Below are 27,878 nucleotides of genomic sequence, written 5' to 3' on the forward strand. Positions count from 1 at the left end.
AGTGTAGCTAACTTACCGAGGTGAGTCCAATAGTGTAAAGTAAATAAGTACATTTACTCAAGTACTGTACTTAAATAACATTTTTAGGTATTTGTACTTTACTTAGGTTCCAATTTCCAATACTTTTACTTCTACATCTCAGATCCAAATATTGTACTTTTACACAACATGTATTTGAAAACTTACTTGTTACTCCCGGAGCAATGCGGGAGGTGAAAGCGATGTACCAGAGCTACTTTGCAGATATAAATTATAATATTATAAAACATACGGTATATGAACCACTTTAGCCTTATTTTATACCTAGGACTATTTGAAAATAGCAGATCTACAAGTTCACAACGCATTGAGCTTTTAGTACTTTCTACTGTTGGTAGTCTACTTTAAGTACATTTTGATGCCAATACTTTTGTACCTTTACTCAAGTAACATTTTGAACACAGGCCTTTTACTTAACAGAGTATTTTTATATTGTGGTATTGCGTAGAGTACTTTTTTCCATCACTGGTTAAACTATTATCTTTTTGTAATCTAATGTAATCATATCCATTATGATGTAGTGGTAATGTAATCATATCCACTAACTTATGTCAATGTAATCATATATATTATTATGTGGTAGACTCAGCATCTCATTCAACTCACCCTGTTGGGGACTTTAATGTAATGATATACATTATATTATATACGTTTATTTATATGTAATGATATCATTAAACAATGAATGTAATGTTATTACATACATTATTATGTAGTAGTAGTGGTGGTCCCTATCTGCAGCATCTCATTCAACTCACCCTGTTGGGGACTTTACTCAAAGAGTCGCAGGTTTCTATGTAGTCTGGACTGTACACGTAGCAAACCTTCCGTTTGACAGGACTGTCATTGTCGCAGTCTGCTTGACAACTCATTGACGCTGGATAAACAGACTAATAATTAAGAGGGAGGTATATAAAAACAGAGTATGATAAAAGAAAGGACCAGTTCCTTGTCGTTTTTTCTTTTCCCTCTTGGTGTTTCACCATCAACAGTCCCCCGCGGAACAGGTGCTACTGATAATTAGGCCCCCCCTGGTGGAAAATGCTTCCAAATGTTGGTGTTTTTTATTGTTTTATATAAATACGAATACTAATTTGAATACTTATGATGAACATATCTTAAATATTCATAATTAAGCTTGTCATTTCATTGTTAACTCCCACTCTCTCTTAGAGAACCGTGTTAACGTTCGGACATTAATGTCTCGCGAGGATTTATGGGTCTTGTAGTTCTTTTAAGTTCCCAGGCGACTTTTATGCAGAGGTGCAGGAAAATAACATAAAATCCCATTTAATCTGCTTCTCAAGCCAAACTGAATGCCAGAAAGGTAAGTAGCCCAATGTCAGTTGGGACAGACTGATTCTGTACGACCAGTCCAGAGCATGTGTGTAATGTAGTGTGTACTGTAGTCTATTTGTCTATTTATTAGCACTATTACATCTTCATTCTAATTCCCATACAGACTGACTCGAAAGTCTGAATTAATCTTCCATTAACAAGAATCAAATTGCATTTAATACCAAAGTGCAACTGTCTGTCAGCAATTAGTGCAAAGCTAGTTTGTGGCTGATAACAGTACAGAAGATTGTGCACCTGATATTTCTGATTTTCTGGGCACTTCAAGTTCAAATATATGTATATTTATGCCAATACGGACGGTCAGTTAATGCAATGCCAGATGGTGCCACAAGGTGGTACTAATGCATAATTCTTTATTTATTTATTTACAAGTCATGATAATATCATGACAAAAACAAGAATACATGTCAAGTGTTACACAGTTCTAGACAGACACATGTCACTGATGATTATTTATTTACCTGGCACAACGTGCCTTTGGTCGTGTGGAGATGTCGCCATGACAACAACACAGATTGCTTACCTGGCTGCTGCTGCAGCTGTTTGTTTACAAAATGTGCGCACACGTGGATTCAGGTGATGTCAGAGCGTTTGCGCGTCTCTGCTGTACACAAACCGTTACTAGGCAACAGCCAATGGGCAACGGGCAGCCAACGGCATAAATAGTGACAGACAGGACGTTCACAGCACATTTCTTCTTTCTTGTCACAGAGAAAGCTCAGAACTGAACCGAAGCGACTTATCCATTACTATGGCAGTAGTTTCAATGCAGTGGTCCGACCTGGTGCTGGTGGAGAAGCAGGAGGAGTGGAAGGCCATCGTGGAGGAGCACGAGGAGAGGATGGATTCTCTTGTGGCAGACTTCATTCATTTCCCTCAGGAAGCTGAAGGAGAAGAGGAAGGCTGGATGCTGGATTATCTGGAAGAGGAGAAGGAGGTAATGGAGGAGTGGGAATCCACGGTGGCCAACTTCTTTTCCCTCATGTGAGATCAATACCCTGCACCTTGCACCCCCCCAAAGGCCCTTTTAAGGGCCACCTTCCTCTCCTTTTGCTGTGACCTTGCCGTGGTGGAGAGGCTTAGTGATTCAGTGACCCTGTGACCTATGCTGGTGGAGGTTGATCCTGACAGGTTTAACCACACTGGATTGGTCACAGCCAGGAGAGAGTCCAAACTAACAACAGCAAAGTCTCTTTCTATAATTAGTGAGGTATATGTGTGGCAGAGAGAGTCGCAGCCCCAGCCTGAAGCCTCAAAAGTCTAGTATCTGCCCTCGTTCCATAGGGATATCCCTTTGGAGTAATGGTTAAGATATTGGACTTTCATGCGGGAGACCCGGGTTCGAAGCCGGGTGGGGAGGTTCGGATCACCTCCGTTACATTGGTGCCGTGACCCGGATCCGGGCTTCCCTGTAGGAGGATGGTCAAAGGGGGGTGAGTGTGGCAGAGAGTCCCAGATCCAGCCTGAAGCCTCAAAAGTCTAGTATCTGCCCTCGTTCCATAAGGATATCCCTTTGGAGCAATGGTTAAGATATTGGACTTTCACGCGGGAGACACGGGTTCGAAGCCGGGTGGGGAGGTTCGGATCACCTCTGTTACATATGTACTAAGGAAATGTAACCATACTCTAAAAAGAATCACACCTAGTGTAAAGTGAGTGGTGCTATTTGAGTATATTTCATTTCAATCTTGGCCAATGTGACTCTGGGCGTACAACAAACTTTGAGCGATTTGTGCCAAGATGTATAGGCCAGATGTAGGCCACGCTTCACTGCTGACACCCACCCTGGGACAACAATGACAGAGACCTTAAGACACATATGGGGGGGAATTGGGAACGATTCAATCAAGAAGATGACAACACATGGTTCTCATTAAGTTAGTCATAATTTATAAGTGGTTTAATTACCCATTGTGAACCCCCCCTTCTTTGCATAGAACAGCAAACTGGAAGTTATTTTCACACACAAAAAATATTTTCCATTTCAAAGTGCATTATAACGGTCAATAAGGCATTCAAGGTCTACATTGTTTTTCCTCTCAAACAGAATCCAAGAGGCATATACAGTACACCGTAAACACAGTATGAATGCAAAGACTAGCCGCCCACTTCAGCATAATAATTGTCTTTCTACCGTTTTTGTAACTCTTTTAGACATACATTACAGGAGGTATGGTCAGGTAGGGCTATAGAAGGTAAACTACAGTCTAGTTCAGCGATTCACAACCTTTTCTGGATCATGGTCCACTTGAAAGCATCTGCAGCAAAATGTTTTATTTCAACTTTCAATCAAATAGTACATAACATAACCAACATAGCATTCTTTAAGTTCCTATGTATATCACAGGGATGACACACTTTTCCAGGTTTTAAAGGAGAAAAAAAAATCCATGAAATAACATTTTATATTAATGCTCATAAATCTTAGTGTTTTGATAATGATTTGAGAGAGCATTTATTGCAATAGGTTTGCCCATAGGTTGGGAATCGCTGCTCTTGGAGGTATAGTCCGGTAGGATTATAGGCCAACTACAGTCGTGTACACAGCAAACAACATCATAACCATGGTTATTAAACATACAGTTAAACGTAACAGCACTACAGTGTTAGATCTCAGTCCTCCTGTCTGTCTGTCTGTCTATCTGTCTGTCTGAGGTTTCTGCCTGAGCTGCAAGGACAAAACCGGCCAATCTTTGACACGTTAATGCTCACATCTCTACTTAACGTTTAGAGTAAGACTACTGTTTAGGGGCGAAACAGCATTCATAACCAACCTTCTTTAAGTTAAAAATGTGTTGCAGTTAGGCCATAAAGTAAACAAACAAACAAACAAACAGTATTCAGAAACACATAGCCACCAGCTGAACATAGCTGACCTTAAAGGCCTTCAAGAAACGGAGAAGAAATGTGACCCCCTTGTCACCCTCACTCTGTGTGTGAATTTGCATCCCTTTGTGCATGTGTGTGTGTGTGTGTGTGTGTGAGAGAGAATTTGCATCCCTTTGTGCTAGCACGTCCCCATTCTCTGCGTTTTGTGTTCGTCTTCGTGTGCGTGTGCGTATTTATTTCTGTGCGTTTCTCTGTCCCTCCGTGCATGTCTCCGCTCACTGCATTACACATGCACCGCTGGGCAGGAAGTCCTGAACGTAAACGGCTACAGCCTTGGTGAGGTAGGTCATACTGCCAAAGCGGCCACTGGGGGCGCTGTCATACAACAGCCTGCACACTCCCGTGGAAGGGTCCCTCTCCAGAATGTGCTCTTCTGCACCCAGGTCCATCTGCGGATGGAGGGATGGACGGAGGGAGAGAGAAAGAGATGATGATGAAGAGATAGTTAGGACATGTGCGCGAGAGAGAACGATAAGTATTTTTACTTCAATGTACTATACACATTTGAAATTCTTCATGCCCAACATAGTATCGCCTTAGGCTGATAATAACGAAATAATTTATTTGCATTATCAATAATTATTTGATCATTATTTAATTAACAAATGCGATTAACCTATGAGATTAATTATTGGTGAATTTGCTTATTGGTGAATTTATATAGCGCCTTTATCCAAGGCACTTTACATAGATGTGCATTACATTCATACACAGATGGCTGAGGAAACCACGCAAGGAACCAAACTGCTCATCGGGAGCAATTAGGGGTCTGGCGTCTTGCACGGACACTTCTACATCAACTCTGGAGGAGCCCAGGAACGAACCTTCAGTAACCATTCGTGGGCCACGCTCATCATTCACATAATTCTGTGTCATTTGGGGTCTACGCCCGTCATTTTCGCAGCTTTGCATTGACTTTATATGTAACCAAAGCTGATGGGAAGGACTTCACAAACCACACTGCACTCACCTTGGGGTGTCAGCAATATGCACACCAAATGAGAAGAACCGGATTTCGAGATGTGACGGATAGTCGGATACACACATGCACAAAAAAAGAGGTTTCTCCCATTTATAGATAGATGTTGATCGATCACTGATTCACTGCAATCGTTATTAACCCCAACAGACCTGGTCTTTGTAGAACATGTCGTTGGCGATGTGCACAATCTTCTCCACGTGGATGATGCTGCCGATGCTCTGGATGTCCACGTCTGCCAGCATGGTGAGCACCAGGATGGCCTCCACCAGCAGCTGTCTGTACTCGGGCTGGGGGACACGGTTCAACACCGTCTCCACGTGCACCGAGAACTTGATCTCCTCTGGAGTCATCTGGTGGAGGGGAGATGAGGAGAGGATGGAAGATAAGCATGGAGTCGGAGAGAAAAAAAAAGAGAAGGATGTAGAATCTTTCAAGACCAAATAGACATACTGTATACTGTAGATGGATATAGATTTTTGTCCAAGCTGTGAGTTATGGATGAAACGTTCTCCAACGCAACTGCCATGGCTTCTCTATGAATTTTTCTAAAACCCCCCTATTGAAGAGCCAACTTAACAAATAACATTCAGACATCAGAAAGAAACATTTTTTCAAATAAATAATGTCTTAAATCGTTGTACAGCGGACAGTTTTGTGTGCGTTTGAATAGAAGTGCATGGTAGGACTAGGATGGGATTCATTAAAAACCATGTGTACGAAGATGCTCATAAGGCGTGCCCAAATGCTTAAAGTGGTTAAGAGGTCATCATAATACTGTAAGTGTTCCTTGGCTGTGTGTCGGTTCGGGTGGTCTGTTTGTGTTCAAATTCAAGCGAGGGAGAAATCAAACAAAGCGAAGAAACGGATATTATAAGATAGAGATGTTCAAAGCACATGTTGGGTCTGGAAAAGATGACCAGTCAGAGAAGCACAGTGATGCCTCACGTAGTTACATAATACATATTTATGTCCTGTGGGAACAGCAAGTCATGCACATGATTCAGTACTCATGGATTAAAGCTAGATAAAATCTCAAATTTTGTCAGGCCATGTCCCAATCTCTGACTTGTAAAACAGTGTGAAAGGAGCCCCCCCCCACCAGAGTTTCATAAAGAGTTAGGACAATTCCAGAACTGTGATGTTATTATCATTCTAAAACTATCTTCCTGCTGTTGACAAACTGCCAAACAGCTGAAGAAATTTCAGAGCGTCGCTTTAACCTTTGCTTTTATGAAATATCTTGGGTTTTATTTACCATGCCTCTGACACAGGTATTCTATCTTAAGAATAACAAACCACCTGAAAATAGCAGATCTACAAGTTCCAGTTTCCAGCTCTCAGTCGTAGTGACTAAGAACTTTTATTCATGAGTACTTTATGACCTCCTTACCTCTCTGGTGGTCGAAGAAGGAAGAACAAATCCCTCTATGGAAAGTCCATGACACTAGGAAACAAAATATGAATACAATCAATAACTCACATACTTAAAATGTATTACATTTGAATTTATGAATTATATATTAACTTTCACATAGATTGAGGAGTTCAACTTGTGACTGAAAACAAAGGAATATTTCCATAGGTTTGTGGGCAGTTATTTTCAGGGGATTTAATTTCCCTTGGAAAAAAAAAGAAAAGAAAGAAAGAATGATTATTATTATTAATAAGAACAATTCAATTCACTCACGTCATATGTTCCAGCAGACTGTAGGCTTCTATCAGTGAGTGGACCATGCTGGCCTGGAAATAATCACAACAGTGCAAAGGACACTTTAATGGCAAAATCTTTGAAGTAAACAAATAATAAATACTGTAGCAGTGGATATTCTGGATAACACAGATGTTTAATTCTCTCAGTCAGTGGTTCTCAAAGTAGGGTACGGGGACCCCCAATGGTCCTTGAGAGGGTTGTAGGGGCTCTCCAGCAAAATGAGGAGCAGTTTAAATACTTAAGCTCTTTTTATTTTTCTGTTATTTTCAAAACAATGTTGACAAATCTGGACAAGATTTGTCATTATAGCAAGAGCAAGTAAAGTTTCATTTACAGTAGGTCTCTCTGTACTGGTAATGTGCTTGGCTACATTGGTGACCTAACAGAGAATTATTATTATTATTTAAATTGGAATGTTATTATATTCATGATTATTTAGTAGTAAAAAAATAAATGGTAAAAGTCTGTGTTAAATGCATTATGAGAGGGTAACACATGCAACAACACAGGTCCATTTGGTTACACGCTACTCAGTGTAGCTAACTTACCGAGGTGAGTCCAATAGTGTAAAGTAAATAAGTACATTTACTCAAGTACTGTACTTAAATAACATTTTTAGGTATTTGTACTTTACTTAGGTTCCAATTTCCAATACTTTTACTTCTACATCTCAGATCCAAATATTGTACTTTTACACAACATGTATTTGAAAACTTACTTGTTACTCCCGGAGCAATGCGGGAGGTGAAAGCGATGGACCAGAGCTACTTTGCAGATATAAATTATAATATTATAAAACATACGGTATATGAACCACTTTAGCCTTATTTTATACCTAGGACTATTTGAAAATAGCAGATCTACAAGTTCACAACGCATTGAGCTTTTAGTACTTTCTACTGTTGGTAGTCTACTTTAAGTACATTTTGATGCCAATACTTTTGTACCTTTACTCAAGTAACATTTTGAACACAGGCCTTTTACTTAACAGAGTATTTTTATATTGTGGTATTGCGTAGAGTACTTTTTTCCATCACTGGTTAAACTATTATCTTTTTGTAATCTAATGTAATCATATCCATTATGATGTAGTGGTAATGTAATCATATCCACTAACTTATGTCAATGTAATCATATATATTATTATGTGGTAGACTCAGCATCTCATTCAACTCACCCTGTTGGGGACTTTAATGTAATGATATACATTATATTATATACGTTTATTTATATGTAATGATATCATTAAACAATGAATGTAATGTTATTACATACATTATTATGTAGTAGTAGTGGTGGTCCCTATCTGCAGCATCTCATTCAACTCACCCTGTTGGGGACTTTACTCAAAGAGTCGCAGGTTTCTATGTAGTCTGGACTGTACACGTAGCAAACCTTCCGTTTGACAGGACTGTCATTGTCGCCGTCTGCTTGACAACTCATTGACGCTGGATAAACAGACTAATAATTAAGAGGGAGGTATATAACTAGACCAGGTCAACCTGGTTGTGCCAGACCCCCTGTCTGTCATCATCATTTATGACATCATGCCTTTTGTAGGCATGTCATCATCATGTCATCATCATATATACCCTTTATATAGAAAACCCGGACCGACATTTGCTTATGTAGGCCTACCCATTTCATGGGTCTGGCAAAAACAGAGTATGATAAAAGAAAGGACCAGTTCCTTGTCGTTTTTTCTTTTCCCTCTTGGTGTTTCACCATCAACAGTCCCCCGCGGAACAGGTGCTACTGATAATTAGGCCCCCCCTGGTGGAAAATGCTTCCAAATGTTGGTGTTTTTTATTGTTTTATATAAATACGAATACTAATTTGAATACTTATGATGAACATATCTTAAATATTCATAATTAAGCTTGTCATTTCATTGTTAACTCCCACTCTCTCTTAGAGAACCGTGTTAACGTTCGGACATTAATGTCTCGCGAGGATTTATGGGTCTTGTAGTTCTTTTAAGTTCCCAGGCGACTTTTATGCAGAGGTGCAGGAAAATAACATAAAATCCCATTTAATCTGCTTCTCAAGCCAAACTGAATGCCAGAAAGGTAAGTAGCCCAATGTCAGTTGGGACAGACTGATTCTGTACGACCAGTCCAGAGCATGTGTGTAATGTAGTGTGTACTGTAGTCTATTTGTCTATTTATTAGCACTATTACATCTTCATTCTAATTCCCATACAGACTGACTCGAAAGTCTGAATTAATCTTCCATTAACAAGAATCAAATTGCATTTAATACCAAAGTGCAACTGTCTGTCAGCAATTAGTGCAAAGCTAGTTTGTGGCTGATAACAGTACAGAAGATTGTGCACCTGATATTTCTGATTTTCTGGGCACTTCAAGTTCAAATATATGTATATTTATGCCAATACGGACGGTCAGTTAATGCAATGCCAGATGGTGCCACAAGGTGGTACTAATGCATAATTCTTTATTTATTTATTTACAAGTCATGATAATATCATGACAAAAACAAGAATACATGTCAAGTGTTACACAGTTCTAGACAGACACATGTCACTGATGATTATTTATTTACCTGGCACAACGTGCCTTTGGTCGTGTGGAGATGTCGCCATGACAACAACACAGATTGCTTACCTGGCTGCTGCTGCAGCTGTTTGTTTACAAAATGTGCGCACACGTGGATTCAGGTGATGTCAGAGCGTTTGCGCGTCTCTGCTGTACACAAACCGTTACTAGGCAACAGCCAATGGGCAACGGGCAGCCAACGGCATAAATAGTGACAGACAGGACGTTCACAGCACATTTCTTCTTTCTTGTCACAGAGAAAGCTCAGAACTGAACCGAAGCGACTTATCCATTACTATGGCAGTAGTTTCAATGCAGTGGTCCGACCTGGTGCTGGTGGAGAAGCAGGAGGAGTGGAAGGCCATCGTGGAGGAGCACGAGGAGAGGATGGATTCTCTTGTGGCAGACTTCATTCATTTCCCTCAGGAAGCTGAAGGAGAAGAGGAAGGCTGGATGCTGGATTATCTGGAAGAGGAGAAGGAGGTAATGGAGGAGTGGGAATCCGCGGTGGCCAACTTCTTTTCCCTCATGTGAGATCAATACCCTGCACCTTGCACCCCCCCCCCAAAGGCCCTTTTAAGGGCCACCTTCCTCTCCTTTTGCTGTGACCTTGCCGTGGTGGAGAGGCTTAGTGATTCAGTGACCCTGTGACCTATGCTGGTGGAGGTTGATCCTGACAGGTTTAACCACACTGGATTGGTCACAGCCAGGAGAGAGTCCAAACTAACAACAGCAAATCTTTCTATAATTAGTGAGGTATATGTACTAAGGAAAGGTTACCATACTCTAAAAAGAATCACACCTAGTGTAAAGTGAGTGGTGCTATTTGAGTATATTTCATTTCATTTCAATCTTGGCCAATGTGACTGGGCGTACAAGTTTGAGCTATTTGTGCTAAGATGTATAGGCCAGATGTAGGCCACGCTTCACTGCTGACACCCACCCTGGGACAACAATGACAGAGACCTTAAGACACATATGGGGGGGAATTGGGAACGATTCAATCAAGAAGATGACAACACATGGTTCTCATTATGTTAGTGATAATTTATAAGTGGTTTAATTACCCATTGTGAACCCCCCCTTTTTTGCATAGAACAGCAAACTGGAAGTTATTTTCACACACAAAAAAATATTTTCCATTTCAAAGTGCATTAACGGTCGATAAGGCATTCAAGGTCTACATTGTTTTTCCTCTCAAACAGAATCCAAGAGGCATATACAGTACACCGTAAACACAGTATGAATGCAAAGACTAGCCGCCAACTTCAGCATAATAATTATCTTTCTACCGTTTTTGTAACTCTTTTAGACATATATTACAGGAGGTATGGTCAGGTAGGGCTATAGAAGGTAAACTACAGTCTAGTTCAGCGATTCACAACCTTTTCTGGATCATGGTCCACTTGAAAGCATCTGCAGCAAAATGTTTTATTTCAACTTTCAATCAAATAGTGTGGCACATCATATTTCAGGTTGGATCAACATAACCAACATAGCATTCTTTAAGTTCCTATGTATATCACAGCATCCCTGTGACACACTTTTCCAGGTTTTAAAGGAGAAAAAAGAAAATACATGAAATAACATTTTATATTAATGCTCATAAATCTTAGTGTTTTGATAATGATTTGAGAGAGCATTTATTGCAATAGGTTTGCCCATAGGTTGGGAATCGCTGCTCTTGGGAGGTATAGTCCGGTAGGATTATAGGCCAACTACAGTCGTGTACACAGCAAACAACATCATAACCATGGTTATTAAACATACAGTTAAGCGTAACAGCACTACAGTGTTAGATCTCAGTCCTCCTGTCTGTCTATCTGTCTGTCTGTGATCCGGACGGCTGAGGTTTCTGCCTGAGCTGCAAGGACAAAACCGGCCAATCTTTGACATGTTAATGCTCACATCTCTACTTAACGTTTAGAGTAAGACTACTGTTTAGGGGTGAAACAGCATTCATAACCAACCTTCTTTAAGTTAAAATGTGTTGCAGTTAGGCCATAAAGTAAACAAACAAACAAACAAACAGTATTCAGAAACACATAGCCACCAGCTGAACATAGTTGACCTTAAAGGCTTTCAAGAAACGGAGAAGAAATGTGACCCCCTTGTCACCCTCACTCTGTGTGTGTGTATGAATTTGCATCCCTTTGTGCATGTGTGTGTGTGTGTGTGTGTGTGTGTGTGTGTGTGTGTGTGTGTGTGTGAGAGAGAATTTGCGTCCCTTTGTGCTAGCACGTCCCCATTCTCTGCGTTTTGTGTTCGTCTTCGTGTGCGTGTGTGTATTTATTTCTGTGCGTTTCTCTGTCCCTCCGTGCATGTCTCCTCTCACTGCATTACACATGCACCGCTGGGCAGGAAGTCCTGAACGTAAACGGCTACAGCCTTGGTGAGGTAGGTCATACTGCCAAAGCGGCCACTGGGGGCGCTGTCATACAACAGCCTGCACACTCCCGTGGAAGGGTCCCTCTCCAGAATGTGCTCTTCTGCACCCAGGTCCATCTGCGGATGGAGGGATGGACGGAGGGAGAGAGAAAGAGATGATGATGAAGAGATAGTTAGGACATGTGCGCGAGAGAGAACGATAAGTATTTTTACTTCCATGTACTATACACATTTGAAATTCTTCATGCCCAACATAGTATCGCCTTAGGCTGATAATAACGAAATAATTTATTTGCATTATCAATAATTATTTTATCATTATTTAATTAACAAATGCGATTAACCTATGAGATTAATTATTGGTGAATTTGCTTATTGGTGAATTTATATAGCGCCTTTATCCAAGGCACTTTACATAGATGTGCATTACATTCATACACAGATGGCTGAGGAAACCACGCAAGGAACCAAACTGCTCATCGGGAGCAATTAGGGGTCTGGCGTCTTGCACGGACACTTCTACATCAACTCTGGAGGAGCCCAGGAACGAACCGGAAACCTTCCAGTAACCATTCGTGGGCCACGCTCATCATTCACATAATTACGTGTCATTTGGGGTCTACGCCCGTCATTTTCGCAGCTTTGCATTGACTTTATATGTAACCAAAGCTGATGGGAAGGACTTCACAAACCACACTGCACTCACCTTGGGGTGTCAGCAATACGCACACCAAATGAGAAGAACCGGATTTCGAGATGTGACGGATAGTCGGATACACACATGCACAAAAAAAGAGGTTTCTCCCATTTAAAGATAGATGTCGATCGATCACTGATTCACTACAATCGCTATTAACCCCAGAACAGACCTGGTCTTTGTAGAACATGTCGTTGGCGATGTGCACAATCTTCTCCACGTGGATGATGCTGCCAATGCTCTGGATGTCCACGTCTGCCAGCATGGTGAGCACCAAGATGGCCTCCACCAGCAGCTGTCTGTACTCGGGCTGGGGGACGCGGTTCAACACTGTCTCCACGTGAACCGAGAACTTGATCTCCTCTGGAGTCATCTGGTGGAGGGGGAGATGAGAGGATGGAAGATAAGCATGGAGTCGGAGAGAAAAAAAAGAGAAGGATGGAGAATCTTTCAAGACCAAATAGACACATACTGTAGATGGATAAAGATTTTTCTTTGTCCAAGCTGTGAGTTATGGATGAAACGTTCTCCAACGCAACTGCCATGGCTTCTCTATGCATTTTGCTAAAACAAAAACTCCCTTATTGAAGAGCAAACATAACAAATAACATTCAGACATCCGGAAAAAAAGAAAAAAAAAACATTCAAATAAATAACGTCTTAAATCGTTTTACAGCGGACAGTTTTGTGTGCGTTTGAATAGAAGTGCATGGTAGGACTAGGATGGGATTAATTAAAAACCATGTGTTCCGCACGAAGATGCTCGTGACGCGTCCCTGAATGCTTAAAGTGGTTAAGAAGTCATCATAATACTGTAAGTGGCTGTGTGTTGGTTCGGGTGGTCTGTTTGTGTTCAAATTCAAGCGAGGGAGAAATCAAACAAAGCGAAGAAACGGATATTATAAGATAGAGATGTTCAAAGCACATGTTGGGTCTGGAAAAGATGACCAGTCAGAGAAGCACAGCGATGCCTCATGTAGTTACATAATAATACTTATTTGTGTCCTGTGGGAACAGCACGTCATGCACATGATTCAGTACTCATGGATTAAAGCTAGATAAAATGTCACGACAGAAAACAAATCTTTAAACAAAAACAAAAAAACACCAGAGTTTCATAAAGAATTAGGACAATTCCAGAACTGTGATGTTATTATCATTCTAAAACTATCTTCCTGCTGTTGACATACTGCCAAGTCGTAGTGACTAAGAACCTTTATCCATGAGTACTTTATGACCTCCTTACCTCTCTGGTGGTCGAAGAAGGAAGAACAAATCCCTCTATGGAAAGTCCATGACACTAGGAAACAAAATATGAATAAAATCAATAACTGACGTACTTAAAATGTATTACATTTGAATGTATGAATTATATATTAACTTCCACATAGATTGAGGAGTTCAACTTGTGACTGAAAACAAATGAATATTTCCATAGGTTTGTGGGCAGTCATTTTCAGGGGAATTAATTTCCTTTGGAAAAAAAAGAAACGAAAGAAAGATAGAAAGCACCTTTAGTGTGAAATGTGATCATTTTGGTGCAGTTGTTTAGGGCAGGGGTTTTCAAAGTGGGTGACGGAGCACCCTGGGGTGCCGTGACGGCAGTCCAGGGGTGCCGCAAGATATTTTGATAATATTTGGAATTTATTTGGACTATTAAAAACAACTTTGTAGGGGTGCCCTGAGCCAAAAAAGTTTGGGAACCCCTGGTTTAGGGACTATTCGTTGGCTATTTTGTAACAAGACAAATATGCCTACATTTTGATGAAGGATTTTCCTTCTATCCCTGGACTGATGCCTAAACCCACACTTTGCTATTGTGCAAATAGTCTAAAATACAATTGATAGCCTTGATCTGTGTGTGTGTGTGTGTGTGTGTGTGTGTGTGTGTGTGTGTGTGTGTGTGTGTGTGTGTGTGTGCGGTATGGGTGTGGTGCGTGTGATTTCACCTTCTGTAAGATCTTCCAGACTTTCTTGTAGAAGCCTACAGGGACTCGGTTCAGCGCTCCGTCCAGACGCCGCCGGCGCAGCCACTGGCCATGCCTGGTGTCCCTGGCAACGGGCCCGCTCATCGGGATGTCCAGGGACTCTATGGAGGGTAGCCTGTACCTCTGGATGGGTGGATTTATTAATGATTAAATTAAATGATTTTCCATTCCAGAACACAAAATAACAAATTCTAAAACATGCTGCAAAGAAATGCTACAATTGTGTTGGTGAAAGGTTCTTACCCCAGATTCAATGTTCTCTATGTCCAGCATGTGGGGAGTTAAGCTCTGAGAGGAGAGGAGAGGAGAGAGAGAAAGTGAAAGAGAGAGGGAGGGAGAGAGAGAATACAAAGTAATTCATCTGAGTGGGAAAAAAAAGTATATTAAATAGTACTGTGTTGGCACAGTACTGTATATTGGGTACTGTATAACTCACCCATGTAGATAATTTCATCAGAATTAGAACATGGTTTACATCCAGGGTGAATTAACACCCACACTACCCCATTCAGTTTTCCATTCATCAACTAGTCCATACCCTTGGTGCAATAACCCTTGTCAACCAGAAGGTGTCCTACCTGACCACCTAAATAGAAGAGTATCATGCAGATTGGTTAAACATTATGGAGCCCAGCGATCATAGTGCCCTCATATCGACAAATAATCAATTAATAATCCAACCCAACACCCAGTGGAGTGAAACTTTTACAAAAATGTGACTTTCCACATGCTTTAAGCTTGTGAAACAACATTAGGAGTGGACCGCGAGACATTTCAAAAAATAAATAAAAAACGTGTGATTGATTAATTGTCCTCAAATACATAGCAATAGCAACATTATTAATTGTGTGCCAACACCAATAACGACCATCTGGCAAATACAGTTGTGTTGTGATAATTTGCCATGTTTTGGTGAATTAACACCCAGAGAGACAAGTGTTAACAAAACTGCCATTGTCTTCACCTTACAATGGGCTGTTGGACTGGGATAGTCGAGCTGAAACATAATGCAGATAACTTTCATTCACCATTCATGAAACCATTCACACACCAAGAAAATGCCAAGAAATCAGTGTTGATTACGTCGGGTAAAACTATGACAAAAAAATGATCGTCTACTACCTTTTTCTCAGACAAAACTGAAAAGTAAAAAGAAAAAGAAAAACTAAGCTAGGGTGACTAAAACTAAATAGACAATTTCTTCAACAAAAAATAAAAAGATTAATATGACAACAGGGAGAGACTAGTGGAGAAGAGATCAAGTAGAACTAAAAGAAAAGTCATTTTATGTTTGGTTGCGCCAGGGTGTTGCACTCGAGAATAGCAGATCTACAAGTTTGTGGATCAGCTATTTTCAGCATGCAACCAAGTAAAATCTTCAGATAGTCAGTCGACTAAAATTAGACTAATACTAAAACATTTCAGATTACTAAAATATAACTAAAACTAAATTACATTTTATTCAAAAGACTGACTGAAACAAAATCTAAATTTGCTCAAAATCAACACTACAAGATATTATAACATACAAGATAATTATCACTAATCTATATATTTTCTTTTTATTGTGAACCTTATCTCCATCGATAAAATCATTATCACCTTTATGGGCTCCGCCAAAGACAACCTGTGTTCCATCTGCAATAAAAGTACCACTCTCCATAAGTGTTAGGGTTAGGGTTTCTACTATAATTTATTTTTTACTAGTTATCCAATTACATTTGATTTCAGCCACAATAAGCCTCCTTTCTGTTCCTTCCGATTGTTCACCAATCATCTTTTTTTCCTCCACGGTCAAGGTGAAGTTAATATTTATCCAATAAAATGTATGTTTACCACCACCTGTAAGATGATCAACATCACCTTATATGCCTCTGTTAAAGACAGCCTCTGTTCCATCTGGAGCAAAAAATAAATGAAACACATTTTAGAACCAGGTGAATCGCATCACTACCAGTCTGACCATTCTACTATACTGACATGTAGAATGAATAATCATCTCATAATCTCTAACGGTGGCTTAATACCTAGGTCCAAATTAATTCTCAATACAAAACACAAGATTGCTGAGCTGATTAATGAATGAAGCCAATCATAGTGATGTCAAAAATGATAATTGCGACCGTCAGGGAGCAGTTTACTATGAAAACCTCCACCGGCCGTCCGTCCGTCCGTCCGTCACACCTTTGTGACCATCAACAAACGTCACACCTTTGTTGATGTTTAAATCGAAGAGTCTTGGTCAAATACTTCTGTTGGTTTCTGCAATGATCATTTATACAATTCAGCTGTGTTTGCTCGTGTCATCATGATGAGGTCATAAATCAGCCATGCCCAAATATAGATTTTACGGGTTTACATGCTTACTCAGTTATTCGTTATGTGAAAGTCCTATGACGTCTATGATATCTGACATCATCATACATACATTCCCTTTTATGCCCATAAATGGAGATCCCCTCTGTAGAACCAGCCACTGACATCACTGTAATGTCAGGGGAACCAAATCCCTTTTATGCCCATATATGGAGATCCCTGTGATGCCAGGGGAACCAAATCCCTTTTATGCCCATATATGGAGATATGGAGATCCCCGTGTTGCCAGGGTAACCAAATCCATTTTATGCCCATATATGGAGATCCCTGTGATGCCAGGGGAACCAAATCCCTTTTACGCCCATATATGGAGATCCCTTATGTCATCAATATTAAGCCCATATCTGTGAATATCTTTGGGTACCAGATGTCTCCATATATGGTTAAATGGTCCAATATACATCACTGGCCAGAAGACCAAGAAATGGTGCAACCTCGCCCTTTGCTTTTCTCCCTATAGGCATCTTACTGGTAGGTAGTTTAATGAGGAATGCAGAATGGTGGTAGGTAGGTAGTTATGGCCTTTGATGTAAGATTTTCACTTTCTAGGATAACTATATTTGCTATTCCCAGATGATGCCCTTTTAGGGTACCCCTCATGCCCATATATGGAGATCCCCAGGCTTTACTAATTAACATAAGTTTTATGCCCATATATGGAGATCAGTGTCCCAATGTCATCAGATATATGGGCATAAATGGACACAGGCAAACTAGATGGGCTGTATGGATATCCAGATGTGTGATGTAAGTGTTTTATTCCAAATGTGGCACCCCACAGACATATTTCCAGAAACAAAATCCCTTTCATGCCCATATATGGAGATTTCTGATGTCATCAATCCCAGGCCCTGTAAAAAACATGGTTGCTATGGTATGAGCAACTTATGTCTCCATATATGGAGATTCAACTTCAATGAGTAACCATGGCAAACTGTCAACTGCCCGTATGTCTTGATAATTGGTAAAACAAACTTTTGGCCTATTTGTGGAGATAAGCGACCAACGGTCGCTTATCTCCCGATTAGGGAGTCTTACTGGTCAATTCAGCAACGTATTACACGGCCGTGCTCGATTCTGCATCGATGCAGCAACGTGACACAATGGATAACCGATACCTAAATATAATTGTATATAATATATAATTATAATATAATTATAATACTGTAAAATGTGTTGTTCAGTATATCTGACTGCTTGTAAGCACTGATTTTGAAAAGGGTGATGCATCGTAGAATTTAATATTTCTTTTACCTGGCGAATCGTAATCGAATTGAATCGTGAGGGCAGTGCCAACGCACACCTCTAGCAAATCAACATCCCCACCATAACCCATTAAAACCGGGAAAGCATCCGTGTAATTTTAGATTTTAGCTATATGCTGTACACCTGCACGTATAGCAACATACGTTTTTCAGAGAACTCTAGGATTTGGAACAGTGGTTTAGAACTGTAGTTCTCAAAAATAGGAGGAGAACATCTTCTCTTCTGGGAGGGGAGGGGGGAACAAAACATTTTCAGAAGTGGGGTCCACGGCCAAATACATTTTGGAGGTCCTTGACACGAAAACGATTGAGAACCATTGGTTTAATGAATGAAGCAAATCAACAGCTAACATCATCATCACCTTAACAGTGTTCCATCTGCAACAGAGAGGCAAATCCAGTAACAGCCTGTATTTACATCTATTATAGGCTCCTCCACTAATGTCCCATAATCTACCTCTCTCTCTTATAATCTCTAGTTCTTTCCCCTTCAATATTCTTGTTTCTCAGTCTCATTATCACCTTAAAGGAGTCCGTCAAAGAAAACCTATGTTCCATCTGCAATGGAGAAGCACAATCGTTTACAACTTTACACAACTGTCCTCTTACATTCCATGTGAAGAGAATCATAGTCCTGTGTTGACACAGTACTGTATATGATCCTGTATAACTCCATCACCCATGTAGATAATTTAATCAGAATTAGAACATGGTTTACATCCAGGGTGAATTAACACCCAGACAGTCTATACCCAGGCATGAGTTTGCCCCAACTGCGTGCAGATTTCTGTGTAATTTCCAAAAATGCCAATTAGCAGCTTCAAATTCTGGGAAATTGAAAAATCAGCTGTCACTCCCCAACCAACTAACTGTATGCCAATGCTCAATGTCCACATGCAATTTTAGATTTACTGGCAAACCCATTGAGATGACAAATAGATGCAGACAGATACGTTTGATTGGAAGGATTTTAAATTATAGGATATAACCACAGACAGCATAGTCTATGGGGTTCACCAATTACTCTCATCAATCGACCGGTTAATTTCCTTAATTTGAAATTATCTGTAACATTGTTGATAAGTGCATGCACTATCTAATACTCTGGTTGTTTCTCCTTGTTGCATTGTCACCTTACTGATATCCGGCAGAGACAATCTTTGTTCCAGCTGCAAAGAGAGGTCCGTTTGACAGCAAGGTGAGTGAGGTTACAGTCTCTTTGTGTCATGGTGGCAGTAGAAAAGCATTCAGTAGCTCTAGCTAAGGCTGGGAGATATTACATTCAAATCAATATCAAGATTATTTCAGACTTTTGCCTCGATTCCGATTAATGAATTATATTTAAAAGAATGATTTGACCAATGTGGGATGGGGCGGGACATACGTTCAAACAGACAAAGCCAGATGTGGGAGCACCGCTCAATAATTCAAAAGCTCACAATGCGTTGCATCGCACCGCTTTGTGAGCTTGTAGATATTTTCATAATTTTTGCAAAGTCAACTTTGGACAACAAAGTATAATATAGCGATAAGGGCTTTATCAGAGTAATCAATTTGGTCGATTACAAAAATCGTATTAAAACGTTTTCATCTTGATTCATTGATATATAAGAATAAAAAAAATGGTCTCGATTATTAGATCAACCTTCAGGTTATGTTCTACATGTTGGTTTTGATATACACATCTTCGATTAATTGCCCAGCCATAGCTCTAGTGTAGTGACGACTGGTGCGTGTGTGCACCCACTCACCAAGCCACCCATCCAAGTTGACGCACACGCACACGCGCACGCGCACACACACACACACACACACACACACACACACACACACACACACACACACACATAATTGTGTGAAAAAGAGAGGAAGTCAGAGTCATTACGAGAAAGATGCAGACGTGTGTGAAAAAGAGAGGAAGTCAGAGTGGTTAAGACAGAAAGAAAAGAGAGACAAAGAATGAGCGTGAAACATTTAAACAGGAAACAAAACATGACCACCCAACATACGCTCGCACGCATGCATGCATGCATTGCACAAGTCCTTACCAATTTCATGTCACTTTTCAGTTTGCTGATGCCAGCTCTCTCACTCTTGGTGGCTCCAGTGTGGCCTATTTGATGGATGGAGATGGAAGAACTGACGCCAGTATCAATCTCTCGAACTGCAGGTGAGAAAAAAAAAAAAAAAAAAAACACAAACATTTTTAATCAGGAATAATAGATAATAAAGAACTCAGTAAACAAAAAGTATAATTGGTTGGGATGTCCCAGGCCAAAATGTTCCAAAACATCATTTCAATTGTTCAAAAGTGAAAGTAAACCGCCCCAAAAATCTAAATGTCAGGTTTATTTACTTTGTCTTTGTCATATATATCTGCTATTGCCATAAAAACAGCAATCAAATGCTTAGTAAATTAATGTGCAAATATGTATTCATATTTATTTATTAATATGCATTTGTATAGCTTAAAAGCTACGGCTTAAAAGCTACGTTTCCACCTTGAAATACAAAGTGAAATATTTGACACATAAGAAAAGTCTATTCCAGCTTTCACCACAAGATGGCGATTCCACATAGTGAGACACGGTGGAGCACAAGTGAGTGAGCTGTTGTCTTTAGAATGAATGTGGAAACAACTCAGTGACCGTGATACACTGTTTGGGGGCACGGCTCAAATGAGTTTCATATTAGCAAAAGAACCTAAGGAAATGTCCTTCGCCGGTACTTTTAATTCAGAGACCTCAGACAGCTACTCACTAGGATAACAGTATCTGAAGGACATTTCTGAGAGTGCTGGCAGTTCTCTTGCTGCTTTAGACTTAGCAAACATGTGATGAAAAAGCACAAATTCCTCTGACACATCTAAGTATCACATATAGTGTCAGATCTTTCCACTTGTATCGGTGAGGGTTGCTTAAATAGCATGTGATACATGTGACTGGTTATTTTGGATGAGACTGGAATGTGATCGGTCATGTTGTACGAGACAAACATGGGATTGGCTATGTTGTACGAGACTACAGTAGAATGTGAGTGGCAGTTGGCTGTATTGTGATTGGTTTGACTGACCACTCTTCTGCACGCCAAACTCTTTCCCACTGAGGATGTGATGAAGAAGATTCTTCAACTCTGACGGGCTGAGACTCATCAAGCTCTCTGTTGCCTCCTCTCCTGTTAAACAATGACAATTTAGGCATTTAGCAGGCGCTCTTAATCCAGAGCCATTTACAGTAAGCAAGCACAACACAAGGTAATACATGAAATGCATTGCAATAGTAATCTAGGTTCATAAGTAGACAAAGAGCCTATCATCAGTCTAACAGCAGAATACCAAATAATAAAAATCACACTCGTGTGAACTGAGCGGTGGTGTGTGTGTGTGTGTGTGTGTGTGTGTGTGTGTGTGTGTGTGTGTGCAACAGCGCCCCTCCCTTAACATGTGTGGTCAGAAAAGGTTACTGCAGGCTACAGACAGACAGACAGACAGACAGACAGACAGACAGACAGACAGACAGACCCACACACACGGCCACGTATAGGAGCGTTGTGACCACCGCTCAAAAAGAATCGGTACATTGAAACTACATTATGCCAGTTCAACAATGACCTGGCATCTATCTACGTGCTACAGTATCTATATACATTTTGCCTTTGTGTAAGCCTACTTCAACACATGTATGACGCACACGCACACGTGATGGCAGACTGATGGCAAATGCATATGTTTCTCAAATCTGCTCTTCATGCCCACACTGCTATTTGTAAGGGATCAGATCGTATTTATCTGCACTGGTTGCTGTGGTAAGAACGCAACAATGTCATAATGCTTTCAGGTACACAGTAGTATGGCGATGTCGCTCACCACCAGCATAGAAGTTCGCAACATGTGGATACGCTATTTTGGCGATGCCGTCAAATGACAAACTATAAACAAGGCCTCCGTGTCTGAGTGTCCAGACTGAGACCCATCTTTAGATTTAAATTGCATTTCAAACCACCTGGGATGTGGTTTGAATCTGATTCACAAAAATCAGTTTCCATGTGTTTTGTTTGCTGTCCATTTTTGCTCAAAACCAATCTGATTCCAATCTGGATAGGCCAATAATCTGATTTGGGTCAACCAGTCTGAAAACAGCCCAGGTCTCTCCCTGCTGTGTCATCTTCATGGCCAGTCCATGTGTCCTTACCAGAGCAGTGGAGAGACTGGGCCAGCTCTGTGGTCATGACCTGGATGATAAGTCCAATCCTCAGTCTGAACATCTCACCGAACAGGCTGGGCTGAGTCCGGATGTTCATGGCCAGGAACACCATGATCTCCTAACGGACAGACAGACAGACAGACAGACAGACAGACAGACAGACAGAAGGAGGGAGAGGGAGGGAGGGAAGAAAGGGAGAAAAGACAATAGAAGAATGACAGAGATGTGAATGTGAGAAGTTAATTATCAAATAAATTATCATTAGGAACTATCGTTTTGATAGTTCTTAATCTTTACCCTTAAAGCTGCTAACGTTAATTTCATGAGGATTGTGTGTGTAAGCGCATGCATTTTGTACCACAAAGGAACTTGACATTTTGTCCAAGCTGCAGAGTATAACAACAAAGGATGTGGTTTGAGAACACGTTTCCTGTTTTATGTATTTAAGCCTAAAGCTGCATTCTGTTCAGTTTTATGCACTCTTCAGAAGAAGAGAACTGCAACAGCCGTGTTTAACTATCGATGGTTGCAAAAGTCCAATTTAAAGGATATTTCAGTTTTTAAGTTGCGTGATTCAGTGTTTGGATATTTGATATTCACACGTTTCTTATTTTTAATTTCCCCAAACAATAATGCGTTCCCCTCACACATTAGCAGGACAAGATCACTCAGCAGAACCAAGGACAGGTATTTGCGATGAATCTAGCATGGTTAAAATGGAGTTTGAAGTTACTATTGGTTTATATAGGAAGGGGGCATGTCTGATAAAATGAATATCAATTCTAAATACTCACAAAAGTCTGAGTTGATGACCCCAAACACGTTTGAAAGGGAAATCTTTCTTTAAACCCTAATTTATACTGTACAGTGGTACATGAAAATACATAAATTTAACATTCCCTGACACTACTACAAAGCCGCGCAATTGTCTTCAGGAGTGTATAGACAATCACGTGCCTCCGCCAATAATACACGTAGTCACTAGCCATTTATTTTCACCTGACAGTGAAAGGGAGTTTCAGCAGGAGTGAATATAACATGTCAATGGACACGCTATCCAAGTTCTGCTGCCTGCTGAACAGTTGCCCCTACCAACCTTTAGAAGTCACTAGTGCAGTAACAAACAAAATAACACAAACCCCTGCCAGTTTCCCACCCACAAACATGGCCAACTGAGTTTTGTTGGAGCGCCCGGCTGAGCTGGAGGCACCGTGGGGGAATGAATTTAAACCCCAGTCTCCGCAGTAGTGGGCAAGTACTTTAGACCTGCACATGTCCATGGAAGCTTGTGCAGTTGTTGTTTTTTATAGCCTGAAACGGTCCCTCTATATCAGTGAGTGAGTGACCCACCTGCGTGAGTATAGCTATGGTGATGTTGTTCTCGCTGGCTTCGTCTATGAGCTTGACCAGCTGGTCAGGAGGGATGGGGGCGGTGATGGTCTTCTCTCTGGGCTCTGGAGGCAGGCCCACCGTCAGGTGCTTCTGGTGGGCCAGCAGGTCAGAGCAGGCCTATAGGAAGAGACCACAACTGATGACCAAGAGCTCTGGACATATTACATGAATTGTAATCTGCACAAGCTTGGAGAATATCGATGAGATAAGAGACTTCACGGTAGCACTTTATAATAACTATACACTATAAAGCATTAGTTAAGCATTAGTAACTAGTGAATTCATCATGAATTCATCATGAGTTCATAGTTTATTAATCATGAATTCATCATTAGTAAGGCATTATTTATACATTAACTGAACATTAGTAAACACAGTAGTTAAGCAAACTACTGAATTCATCATGAGTTCATACTTTATTAATCATGAATTTGTCATTAGTAAGGCATTATTTATACATTTACTGTACATTATATAACCCAGGTTCCAAATAAGGGTCAATTATATGGTGATAAAAAGTCAAATAAATGACTACCTGGTTATGCATACTGGTTTAAATAACTCATGGTTAATTCATTGCATCATATGATTTTGCTTAAAAACAACAATAAATAGTTGGTTCATCTACAGTAATAAATATGCTTAAAAAGGTTGAAAACTCATGCTGTATTGTGTAAAATGTGCCAAAAACATTTTATATGTGAGGTTAAAAAATCGGGCTTTGAACAAATCCCTTTAAGTGCACTCCACTATAAAAGGAGCACTGCCCCTTTAAGAGTCTCTTCCTGATACAGACAGAGTGTATGATCAACAGAACAGTGAGGGAACAGAGAGAAAAAACGTCAGACAAAAGACAGTTTTGAGCATTTATTTTCGAGAGTTTAAGTGTTATTTTTGTACAATATGAGTGTTTAAAGGCCTAGCCAAGTTAGCAGGAGTTTGAGCCAACAGAATCCAGTGCTTCAGTCAGCAAAAACGAACTTTGTGGCTAACAGCTAAGCTAACTGGCTGCTGCTCATCAACAAGCCTGACCAGCAGCTGAAGAAAGACAGGAGAGATAGTTTTGAACTGAGTGGATTCCTCTCCATGTGAGGCAACACACAGACATAGGCGATTCTAGCCTCTTCCAGCAGGGGGTGCACGACCTCTATTACCTCATGCACGCGCGCGCAGCGCGCGTGCACGACGTTTTGCGGATATTAGCGGTTTTGTAATGTTGTTTTAGCGGATTTCTGCAGTTAATTTTGTACCCAAATGTAACACAATATAAACAAAAAAAAGTGTAAAACAGGTGCTTCTTTTTCTAGACACCATATGTCTATCTATAGGATTTATTTACTTATTTTGCAGACAGAGGCAGCACAGCCAGGACATATAAAGCCAAACATCAAGTTAATCATCATTCATCAAGCAATCAAGCAGTCATTTACATTGGTGGTGTGGCACAACCACACCACCAAAGATCCATAACCAGCAGCTACCAATATTTACAAGCAAGTGAAGCAAGCATGCGCGCTCGCTCGCGCGCGCACACACACACACACACACACACACACACACACACACATACACACACACACACACACACACACACACACACACACACACACGGAGGAGAAGAAAACAGGCTGGCTAACTCCACAGTGAACAGATAGTTAAATAAAGCCATGTCTTACCTTAAGAAAATGACAAGAAAATATCCAATGTTATATTGAGGTGCCCAGAAGAAAGTGTTATTCCTTGGAGGCACAGAACACATCGTGTAATCCAGCCTTGTTGAGCAGCGCCGAAAACTTTAGTTCACGTATGGTAAATGTAAAAGCTATCCACATGTCCTATGGATGTCTGTAGTTAACCCCAGGTAGCATATTCCACTGTGAAACAACTGTTTAATTCTGTTATTTAGATAAATCTGCAGGTGTCATCATCTGCCGTTTGTTTTTCAACTGTGCTGTCAGAGACGTTCAGACAGTCACTGTGATTGGTTGAGAAACCAGTAGTCCTATTACCTCCCGCCCCCCATTTGCTGTGATTGGTTTAGAAGTCATGCTATGGGTGCTTCAAAGGGTCAAAAAAGGCGAATTTGAGATGTTCTTCTTCTTCAATCATATTGCGTGTTTATTATGATCAAAAAAATCAAAATGGCCGCCTGGCGGCCAGGGGGTGCACGTGCACCCTAGGACACCCCTTAAAATCGCCTATGCACACAGACATCGGATGGCAAGCTATTGGAGACCCAGTAACTGAATCTACAGAAAACATCTATTGGACCAACTGCATGGTTTGACCAAGTGACTTGAACAGAGCTCTGACTGACTATTTTTTGGAACTGAGATTTGACTTTGAACAGAACTCTGACTAACTAATATTTTTGAACTGAGACTTTGGACCGAGCAACTGAACTGTTTTGATCATCCACTGAGTTAACTGAACACAGATCTAAGGAAGAGGAAAAGACAGTGACATTTCATTTGGAAGTTAGATATTGACAATATTGCACTGTTTTGTTACTAAAATTGATATTGCACTATTTTTGATAATTGATTGTTTTTGATATTTTATTTTATTATTTTCTGTAAAGGTTGAACTTAAAGGTCATATTAAGGTTAAAGGGGAGTTTAAAGGTACTTGCCTGCACTTTTTATTTTGAAAGCATACTTAACCTGCTGAAAATAGCTCAAATAAATAGGTCTTACCTGTTTAAATAGGCTGAAAATATAATAAAGATTGACCGGTCCTAAATAGAAAACTATCTTTAGTTTGAATTAACTGGATTAAATATTTAGTTGGTAAACTAAATAGAGAAACTGACCTAAGAACCTGCTCTAAAAAAGAAAGGTGTTGAATGGTTTTTGAGAATTTTGTCTACCTACCTCCATCATTGTTTATTGTATGCATACTATTATTTCATTCAGTAAACTTGACGTCTTTATTATTCACATTTAAGCTCTTGTCTCTGGTCTATTCTTTTAGTCACCTCCTCACGAACCTAGAAATACGGTCATTTTCTACATCACTGCTTCTATCTCATTTATAAATGCTTTATAAGGCATGAATAGTCCTCACGGAACATACTTAACTAACGAGTAGTAACTACCTTAATAAATCATTAATTGATGATGAATTCATGATTAATAAAGTATGAACTCATGATGAATTCAGCAGTTACTAATGCTTATTAATCATGAATGTTTTGTTTTATTATTACTATGTTGTTTCAGGTGTCCGCTTTTGTAATAAATACGGTCATTTTCTACATCACTGCTTCTATCTCATTTATAAATGCTTTATAAGGCATGAATAGTCCTCACTTTAGATGGGCTCACGGAACATACTTAACTAACGAGTAGTAACTACCTTAATAAATCATTAATTGATGATGAATTCATGATTAATAAAGTATGAACTCATGATGAATTCAGCAGTTACTAATGCTGAACTACTGTGTTTACTACTGTGTTTACTAATGTACAGTAAATGTATAATAATGCCTTACTAATGATGAATTCATGATTAATAAAGTATGAACTCATGATGAATTCAGTAGTTAATAATGCTTAACTACTGTGTTAACTAATGTTCAGTTAATGTATAAATGATGCCTTACTAATGATGAATTCATGATTAATAAACTATGAACTCATGATGAATTCATGATGAATTCACTAGTTACTAATGCTTAACTAATGCTTTATAGTGTATAGTTATTATAAAGTGCTACCGACTTCACTTGAATACAACCCAATAAAACCGGGAAAAAATAGCAAGCTTGTACATATGTTACTGACACTGTACATATGCTTGAATCTTGAAAGTGTTTGAAAAATGTATCACAATTTAGACTTTTCTTTCCACAAATCTTCTCTTCTGGGGGTCCCTGGTACAAAACCTTTTCAGATGTGGTCGGTGGCCAAATATATATAATTTTTAGGGGTCCTTGCCACAAAAAGGTTTGAGAACTATTGATTTAGAAAGCATTTGAAGAATCGGCCTCAGGTCTCAATGGGTTAACTGAATTATGTGTGTGTGTGTGTG

At 40.0% G+C, this 27,878-nt stretch overlaps 3 protein-coding genes across 6 annotated transcripts in view; all 3 read right to left on the bottom strand.

The window, feature by feature from the left end:
• Window positions 1–1,001, bottom strand: part of hdac8 (histone deacetylase 8) — a 49,831-nt gene extending 48,830 nt beyond the window's left edge. The window contains exon 1 of the mRNA XM_080742080.1: window positions 798–1,001. Within this exon, the coding sequence (XP_080598206.1) occupies window positions 798–911 (114 nt within the window). The 5' untranslated portion in view covers window positions 912–1,001. The remainder of the gene's footprint in view (window positions 1–797) is intronic.
• A 2,382-nt stretch (window positions 1,002–3,383) lies between these two features.
• On the bottom strand, window positions 3,384–6,983 carry LOC308298478 (phosphorylase b kinase regulatory subunit alpha, skeletal muscle isoform-like). The gene is made up of 4 exons (XM_080742084.1): window positions 6,957–6,983; window positions 6,660–6,713; window positions 5,419–5,619; window positions 3,384–4,676 (listed from the first exon to the last, which is right to left on the bottom strand). The coding sequence occupies exons 3-4, from the start codon at window positions 5,617–5,619 to the stop codon at window positions 4,503–4,505; spliced, it is 375 nt and encodes a 124-aa protein (XP_080598210.1). The 5' UTR covers window positions 6,660–6,713; window positions 6,957–6,983; the 3' UTR covers window positions 3,384–4,502.
• Window positions 6,984–10,714: 3,731 nt separating this feature from the next.
• Window positions 10,715–27,878, bottom strand: part of phka1a (phosphorylase kinase, alpha 1a (muscle)) — a 55,864-nt gene continuing 38,700 nt past the window's right edge. For 2 of the 4 annotated variants that reach the window (XM_080742074.1, XM_080742073.1), the window contains exons 23-36: window positions 23,802–23,960; window positions 22,440–22,569; window positions 21,322–21,423; window positions 20,298–20,413; window positions 19,383–19,418; window positions 18,772–18,807; window positions 16,472–16,507; window positions 16,211–16,246; window positions 15,573–15,605; window positions 14,852–14,896; window positions 14,570–14,731; window positions 13,867–13,920; window positions 12,793–12,993; window positions 10,715–12,040 (exon numbers count right to left, since the gene is read on the bottom strand). In XM_080742074.1, the coding sequence (XP_080598200.1) occupies window positions 11,867–12,040; window positions 12,793–12,993; window positions 13,867–13,920; window positions 14,570–14,731; window positions 14,852–14,896; window positions 15,573–15,605; window positions 16,211–16,246; window positions 16,472–16,507; window positions 18,772–18,807; window positions 19,383–19,418; window positions 20,298–20,413; window positions 21,322–21,423; window positions 22,440–22,569; window positions 23,802–23,960 (1,320 nt within the window). In that variant the 3' untranslated portion in view covers window positions 10,715–11,866. Of the gene's footprint in view, window positions 12,041–12,792; window positions 12,994–13,866; window positions 13,921–14,569; window positions 14,732–14,851; window positions 14,897–15,572; window positions 15,626–16,210; window positions 16,247–16,471; window positions 16,508–18,771; window positions 18,808–19,382; window positions 19,419–20,297; window positions 20,414–21,321; window positions 21,424–22,439; window positions 22,570–23,801; window positions 23,961–27,878 lie in introns of those variants that run through there. The other 2 variants (XM_080742076.1, XM_080742075.1) reach the window with 2 other exon arrangements.

Source organism: Nannobrachium achirus, assembly GCF_963921795.1.
Source record: "Nannobrachium achirus genome assembly, chromosome: 14".
NCBI lineage: Eukaryota > Metazoa > Chordata > Actinopteri > Myctophiformes > Myctophidae > Nannobrachium > Nannobrachium achirus.